The sequence below is a fragment of the Drosophila ananassae genome, chromosome 2L (assembly GCF_017639315.1).
Source record: "Drosophila ananassae strain 14024-0371.13 chromosome 2L, ASM1763931v2, whole genome shotgun sequence".
In the NCBI taxonomy this organism is placed as follows: Eukaryota; Metazoa; Arthropoda; class Insecta; order Diptera; family Drosophilidae; genus Drosophila; species Drosophila ananassae.
This window is the reverse complement of record NC_057927.1, coordinates 14,093,261-14,101,427: the sequence shown is the minus strand read 5'-3', so window position 1 is coordinate 14,101,427 and position 8,167 is coordinate 14,093,261. Positions and strand designations below refer to the sequence as shown.

Genomic DNA, 8,167 nt, shown 5'->3' with positions numbered 1-8,167 from the left:
GGGACGAGCTCCTCCCCGATTCCGGTCGCGTTTCATTGAATGTGTGTAATTATTTCATGGTTCTGTGCGCCGAGCTCCTATTTCCAGCTGCCCAAATTCGCTAAGCCTATTAGAAGCAAGACTGACCAGAGGTGGGTGTTGCATGGTGGGCGATGGCAGGGGCGTGTCCCCTTCACATACGTGTCCTGGATTACTTAATGAGAATGCCGTAAATTCGTGTGTACGATTCGCTTGTAGGCGTCACATAATTCAGACAAACTGTGTTTGCCATTTAAATTTAAGCGAGTTAAGTACACTAGTGATCCCCGCCCGGTTCATTTCCCACATTACGCATACGCCCCGGCGTACACTGTGTCCTTATATTGTGTTTCTAATTATAATTGAATCCGATTGCCATGCAGATCACGAACGAATCAGAAAACTAATTAAAATGTTTATCAACTTTGTAATTGTCGCACCTTGAATGTGAAAGTACGTGATTGTCGACAGGCGGGAGTTAACAACTAAAATAATTCTTATGGTTAAATAATAAATATTTACTTATCATAGTGAGCAGGACTTGAGGGATGACACTTTCTAGTACTTTGATGATAGGAACATTAAAAAGCTTGACCTTTTATTTTTGCCAACAAAGCACTGTACCCCTTTAAGTCCAAAAAACCCCCATAAATTTCACAAAATTATTAAATTCCATTTTCTCTGTTTTATTCCTTGACATCCATCAGCAAACTAAACAGTTCCATGGGCGATTTCTGACACTTTTTGGCGTAGGCCGCCTCACAGTCACCTCCCCTTTTCCCGTAATGCTCCGATGTGTGGTATTCCCGATCCGAGCTGTGTCCCAGTTCGTCCACCGACTTGGAGGGCGATAGAACGATATCCAACAGCTCACCCAACAGGCCACTTTCATGGGTCAGAGGCAGAGCAGCATGTTCGCAGATGACCCGAAGAAGACAGCTCCTTCCGGGCAGGCCCATGTTCTGGATGATCATCTCCATGCCGCGGTAGATAATCCACCTATAGAGGGCGCCGTAGGTAGATTCTGTACGCGCAGTGATGGCCTGAGGCTTCAGGTAGACCCTGGTGATTTCCGTGGAATTGGTGGGCAGGAAGTACTCCGCTTTCAAGACATAGCCCGAGGTGACCGATTCAAAGTGTAGATTCTCTACGGGAATACCAATTCCGCCGATAAATTGAACACGCGTGGGACTCGTGGGTGGAAATATTAGCGATCTGCTGAACCTTTTCAGGTGACTTTCAGAGGAGCAGACTCTGATGCAGGTTAGAGTATAGAAACTCAGAAATAAAATCAAGAACTTTGGATTCATTTCCGTGATGCGTTCGCTTGAAGATCAACCTGGAAACTGAACGCATTTTCGCACCTCGCTTGGCTCACTCACTTTCTTCGAGCGACTTTACTTTCTGTTGACTGTTTACTTTTTGGCCAAATAGACTTTAGAAGACTATAAGAATCGAATCCAGTGCAATTAGCACTCTGGTGGCAAGTCAGCACTGTTCCAGTTAAACCAATTTCACTAACGACCATGAAAGATAATCTGTTGAGTGAATTAAAAGCAAGTAAAGAGTGTATTTAAAGCTTGAAATCAGATCAAACGAATTGATTCATGCCTTTGGTGGCTCTGCAAATATTTACTTCATTCATACAGACGTCTTCGAAGGGCAAACATTTTATGCAGCGGCGTAATCCAACTACTGTAGTCTAAGCACAACATATACCCACATATCTACACACACATAAATGGTTAAGTAAAGTGCACAAGTGCATGAACCGAAGGAGGACGGATCAAAGGAATGCGTATAAGAAATGGCATGAAATGTGTGAGCTGCGGCATTAAGACAGTAAGCAGCTCGGCAGGAGGCTACAGGATACAGGCTTGAGGCTATATGGGGGCGAATGATTGGGTTTTCAGCTGGAATGCGAAGCGGAAGTTATGCCCTCAACGACTTGAGTAACTTAAGTGAATTGCCGTTGCTGCTTCTGTTGCATCGGGAACTGTGCAACAGCGGAAAATGCGGAAAGCGGGATGAGCTGCAAACTCATCCCAGGCGCTTAGTCTGAAACTTTTTGCAAGGGAGCAGTCTATCCGAGACGTCTCTCCGGGATGTGCATCCCCTCGAGCTGCGACACTGACCCGGACAGGAAACGGAGAACGGAGAAAGAAATGCTACTGTTGAAGATTAGAGACCTGCGAGAATGAGTACGAAAAGTAGGAGGAGGGTGCACCCTTGACAGAGACAGAAGAGGAAAAGCATAAAAATGACAGAAGTCAGAGGGAAAACCAGTTGATTTTCCAATTCCTCGACCCGTTCTTTCCCGTCTAGACAAGAGGCATTTTAAGCTATTTATTAAATGAGCAATTGCATTTCCCTGGCATTTTGTTACAGTGACGATATATATTTATAGTTATTGGTCTTATGGGTCTAGCTGACATTAAACTTAAGATTTGCTTACAAATCTTAAGGTTTCTTTAAATTATTCTAATTGTTTAAATCAATCAAGGCCTCAAGTCCCTCAAATTTCTTCGAGTGTCTCTTACAGTTCAACAATAAACTAGAATTCAACCTCATTGAGGGTATCTCTTTAAAATCTGCCCCAGAATCGACAAAGTTTTTGCGGCCATAGCCTCCTTTTTCGCATTGCCACAAGCGGAGCACCGCGATGGCAATAAAAAAGTTGGGCAATGCGGCAAGCAACTTGCAACCTGGAGGCAGAACAAGAACCGCAGCCTGGAGGCCACCTAACTTTCACCTGCATTCGCCATTCGCCATTCGCCATCCGCCGCCCGAGAAATGCACTTTATGCGCCTCGTTGCCCGATTTATGTTCCGCAAACTGAACTTGCAAATTTTCGGGCAAAAACAGTCAATAATTGCTGGCTGAAATGGTTAAAATGGTGGCCCTGGGCGTAGTGCTATCGATTCCAGATGCAAACCAAATCAATTATGTTGACAAGTTGAGAAACCGTTTAGAGAGGCAAGCACCCCCCGAGGGGCTAGAGAAGCGTTTTAAATGCGGTGACGTTTAGGAGTCTGGCTCACGTGTCGTATGCGTAATGAGCGCCGTAAACAGAAATGCATTCATCATTCAGTGTGTGTGTGTGTTGGAGAGTGGTTGGGTGTGCGTGTGGGTAAGTGAGTGGGTGTTAGTGCTGGGTGAGTGTCGTCGTCACATCTTGACCTCGCCGAGCCTCGAAATTACCTCGTTAGTGCTCCAGGATGCCGTAAATCCTTTCGCAACTGAGGAGGAGAACTCAGCGTCTGGCAAATGAATGTGTCTTACTTATGCTTATTTAGTTTGTGCTCCACATGGGCGTCGGTGGAGAGTGCTGGGGAGTAATGAGTTAAATTATTATGCAAACGACGGCTCCATGTCTTGAGCTGGAAATGTGTGCTCCACATAAACAAAACACTCGAAATGTGTGCCGGGGACAAACAGTGAGGAGCCAGAAACTGGGAGATGGAAGGCAAAGGAAAGAGGCCGCTTTTAGGAAGGCCTGGTGCCACAAATGCAGATTAGATTCGGGCCAGGCAGTCGCATCTCCACTCAATGCAAGTGGCATCATTTGGAGCTCAGCTTGCCCCATCCTCCACCCCCGTTTTAGCCATATTATTTATGGACCTTGCACACAATAATTGGCCAGCTTTCTGCTTCACAGAACACTGGCCAGCAATGGGACAATTTTGCATTGGCATTGGCATCGGAAATCGGAATGGTTTGAGTTGGAAACGGGCTTGGGAATCTGAATGGAAATGGAAATGGTAGTGGTGCTGTAGTGGAGTTCCTGGTTCGTTGACTCTGAAACATTCGAATGTTTTAACTTTCCCAGCTTCAAAAAATGCCATCAGAATCATCATCGAGGGACAGGTGTATCTGGCAATCAGAATCTACAATCACTGATTGTCCCTCTTTCAATAAAAAATACAAAAGGAACTACAAATAGTTGACATGATTTGGGTAAGCATCACTTGAAATATTTTATCCAATTAAAGTGACACTTTTCAAATCAAAAGAAACTATTGCCAAGGGCAGAAATATTACTCATAAATGTGTCAAATTAAACGTGACACTTCATAGAAAATTATTAAGAACTTTTTATTAAAAATATATATATATATATAATATCAATTAAAGGTAAATCGAAAATAACTTTGAAGCTTAATTGCCAAATGAACCTTGTGATATACCAATATGAAATATTTGTGTTTCCTTTGTATGCCTTAAAATGCCATATGCCTTGATCTTAAGCCATTGAGCTCTCAAAGCAGAATCAATTTACAAGCCAAATATTTGGGCCATAACAACGCCCTTAACTGGTCTAATTATGCATGGTCACCGACATGCGGGTCACTTGCCGAATTTAAATGCAAAGCTTGATGGGTCAGAAAGGTGTCCACGTGTCCGAATGCGACTCCGTGTATGTGTCCTTTCGGCAGTCCGGAATATATGTAGGGAGTGTATGCAAATGGCTGGAAAACAGCAAACATTCTAATCTGCAACGTGTGTGTGTGTATATTGTTGCCTTTGGCTTGTATTTTGCCAATGCTGTCATGCGAACTTAAAAACCCAGCCAACAAAAAAGGTACAAAGATAAACCTCTGCCAAAAACAGTCTGGCTAACGGGGCTGAAAGGGGAGTTGTTATTTTTGGCAACAAGGGTTTAAATAGAGGTTTTAATTTTAAGTAACTGGAAAGTTTGTTTTATTAAATTCTTTTGGTGTTCAGCACAAAGCCCAGACGTGCTCTTTTAAGTATTATTTTCTAAAAGTTTCTTTTTATTAATTGTTCGAAATAATTCCATTTGATGGAAACATAATATTCAATCAAATCCCATGTCCATAAAATACAAACAAAAGCAAAGAATAGGCCCCCAGGACACTGCTCACTTCCAAGGTCCAAGAGTGTGAAAAGTTTTGTGTGGAAAAGTTTTCTTTATTTAGTTAAAGACCCTGGGCCGTGACTTTAAATTAAATCAAAATAAAAGACCCCTGGCACAGGACATGCTGGCATCTGTATTCAAATATTTAATCCACCAGGACAGACTGCATCCACAATAAACCCACTCACCCAGGGTGGTGTGAGGGCTCACCCACATAAAGAACATCTGCGTCCAGCGTGGAGAATTTCATGACACAGAAAGTGAAAAACAGGCAACCGGCAGGACGAGGAGCGGGTTAGTCCTGTTCTGGCCTTTCCGTGTTTAATTGAGTTTGAAATAGGTGCCAGCCAGCCAGCCAACCAGGCTTCTCTGGCTTCCATGTCGGTGGGCCTTGAAATTGGCTTAGTTTCGAGATCCCTCACTGCAAAGCCCCATGATGCTGATACTTTTGTTGACTGCATTCTCGAATGCGAACTCTTTAATGTTTCCGATTTGATTCCAATTTTGATTTAACTGCTCAGAGAAATTTTTGTGGCGGCATAAACCCTGACGAGCTCCACCAAAATGGCAGCCCTCGGTTTCCCCAGAATTTACATTCGAATATCAAATTTTCAGCCTTAATCGACCTAAATCCTTTCCCATATGCCCGCCTCTCGTGCCATTCCATTTTATGTTTGCCCACAATCCTTTTTGCCAAATTCATTTATTTCAATTGTTGCCGGAGCTTCCGTTGCCTCTGTTGCCATTGCCACAAAGGCCGTAGTCAACTATACGCCGTAATAAGCACTTTTTATGCCGGGCGCATTGAACGCGCGGAGTTTTTATTATTTCCGGAGGAGCTTAAATCGACATTGGGGACACAGTGGGCCTTGATGCAAACTTATCAAAGAAAAAAAAGCAAATAAAATATTAATTGGCCGTGGTCTTTTTTATGAGTTACATAGCATAGCAAACATATTTATTTTAAAATATATAAATAATTCACATAAAAAATATTCTTTTTTAACATTACCTTTGATGAATACGAAAAATATATTTATAGGAAAAACCCTTTTTTTTGGTTAATGAATTCAGTGTCAAATGTTAAATAGCATAATTAAAAAACTAAAACCAAAGAATAAAATAACTACCCTATAACACCTTGGAAAAACTATTTTTCTGAATTTTGAAAACTCTCTTAATTTCAAAAATATTTTTTAAGGAAACCCTACAAGTCCTACAATAAAAGTAGCAAGCATTCAGTATTTATTTTATGGCCCCATCGTACCATTTCACCCCTTTTCGGGGAGGCGTGATTTGGGGTGGGCGTGTTTGCCGACTTTCAGTGCCGGTTAGAAGAAGTTTTGTCTACATTCGTTTCGTTTTATAATCCGAAGCGAATAAAACAAAACAAAGTTTGCAACTTTTAGCCGTCTTTCGACTTTCTGTTTTCAGCCCTTGAATGACATCGTTGTCTGCTGACTTATTTTTATGTCCTCAGAGCCGAGCGATTGACGCCTCCTAGCCAGGCCCAGAAGAGGCAGAAGAGACTGCCAGGTGGCGGCCCAAAAATTTACTTACCAAGTACTTATTTGCCTATTTCAAAAGCCATTTGTATAAACGGCAACAAGAGGCGGCAACAGGGCCGGAATCTGAGTCCCCGAAGAGCGTAATAAAATAAGCCTCGGCTGGCAGCTGCATAAACAAATACCTGATAAAGATGGCCCGAAAAGGCGGTCCACAGAGGCCCGGGGGCACGGTCCAGTCCAATATATTTGCATAAAATGTTGCAACATTAGCCGGGGCCTATATTACACATTGGGACAATCAACGGAATCCACTTCCGCCGGCTCCGGTATTTTTTATTAAATTTTATTATTATGTTTTGCATAATTTTCCGTTCTCCCTTTTTTTTGGCCAGAAATTAGGAGGCCGTTACAGCTCTAGGATCTTGGCCAAGTGCCTTTGAACTTTGCTAAGAGCCAAAACAATTTTTTTGTCATTCATTTTGAGTTCGTCCCGATTTAAATTTCTGCGAAAATTCAGTTAACACTTTTAGCTTTGGAGACTTTAATTGTTGGCCAACCGAATGATATTTACCGCACCCTGGGGAGTTTTGAGAATCGGTCGGAAAATCGGGCGGGCCAGAAAACTTTACAGAACCAGAGAGAGTACGTGGACCACAAAAAACCCGAATGCGACAATTAATTTTAGTGAATTATGACCGCAGAGTGGAAAATGGTGCTAATGTGACGGCCTTTGCCAATTTGCTGTTCGCCGTTTGCCATTTGCTGTTAGCCATTCGCTGCTTTTGGCCACTACCGAAAAACACGAACAGCTGTCAGAAGGCATTGGGTGTTGTGGGGGAAACTTTGTGGAGGGCAACTTTTTCAGGGGACATTCCGGGGGAATGGCGACCGCAGACCGAAAAAAGACAGCGGCAGAGTTTTGTGGATCGGGGTCGGATCCCTGGCGTGTCGTTGGCAATATGACAGCCAGAAACCGAACAAGGGCTCGAACACGTTGCGTATACGCGATTCGCGAATCTCTATTCACTATTCGCTATTCACGATTTGTGACTCTGCAACGCAGGGCTTGGAAACTGTCAGAGCCGTGCCAATCTGGGCTTACAGTCACTCGCCCCGATCCAAGTCGCCATAATTTATGTCCAAACATTTCAGCACTGTGGCTCGAGCCATTGTTCGATGTGCAGGATGTGCGAGGATGAGAGTTGGATAACTGAAAATAACAGAAAAACTCGACAGGAGTGGCAGGAGGGCTTGTGGGAAAAACGCAACAAAATGGCAGCCGGAAAAAAGGGGAAAAACACGCGGAAAACGCTGGCTCAGCCCCCACAAAATACTCGTAAAGTACAATGAACTAAGCTATGGTACATTCCAAAAAAATCTATTTATATTTAATATCATGGTAAAATCATGGGCGATAAGGTTTTATATATCTTATCATGATCTAAAAATGCATAATCATGAAACTCCATTTTTTTTATAATATTAGAAACTCAATACTAACTAACATCTATACAGTTTAAAACACATTAAAAATATAGATTTAGTTGTGTTTAATTATTAAAAAATATCTCTCCGATATTAATGGTAAAAATTGATTACTTTCTTAGTAAGATTTTTTTCCAGGTGCCTTCGAGGATATTGTGGTGAAGTAAAGTGGTGCGTGGCTGTGAATGTGGGTGAAGTGGAGTGGCGTGGTCTTCAGTCGTCTGCAAGTGTCCTGGCCAAAAGCGAAAAGGCGTTTGTTTTATGTTTTTGCTGCACT

At 42.7% G+C, this 8,167-nt stretch overlaps 1 protein-coding gene across 1 annotated transcript; it reads right to left on the bottom strand.

Annotated features, from left to right (window-relative positions):
- Positions 1-459: 459 nt before the first annotated feature.
- Positions 460-1,374, bottom strand: LOC6501170. The gene has a single exon (XM_001954650.3). It carries the CDS (start codon positions 1,326-1,328, stop codon positions 705-707), a length of 624 nt encoding a protein of 207 aa, XP_001954686.1. The 5' UTR covers positions 1,329-1,374; the 3' UTR covers positions 460-704.
- Between the last annotated feature and the right edge of the window lie 6,793 nt (positions 1,375-8,167).

Coding starts and splice junctions, on each gene's coding strand:
- LOC6501170 (XM_001954650.3), bottom strand. CDS start 1,328: ATGAATCCAAAGTTCTTGATTTTATTTCTGAGTTTCTATACTCTAACC.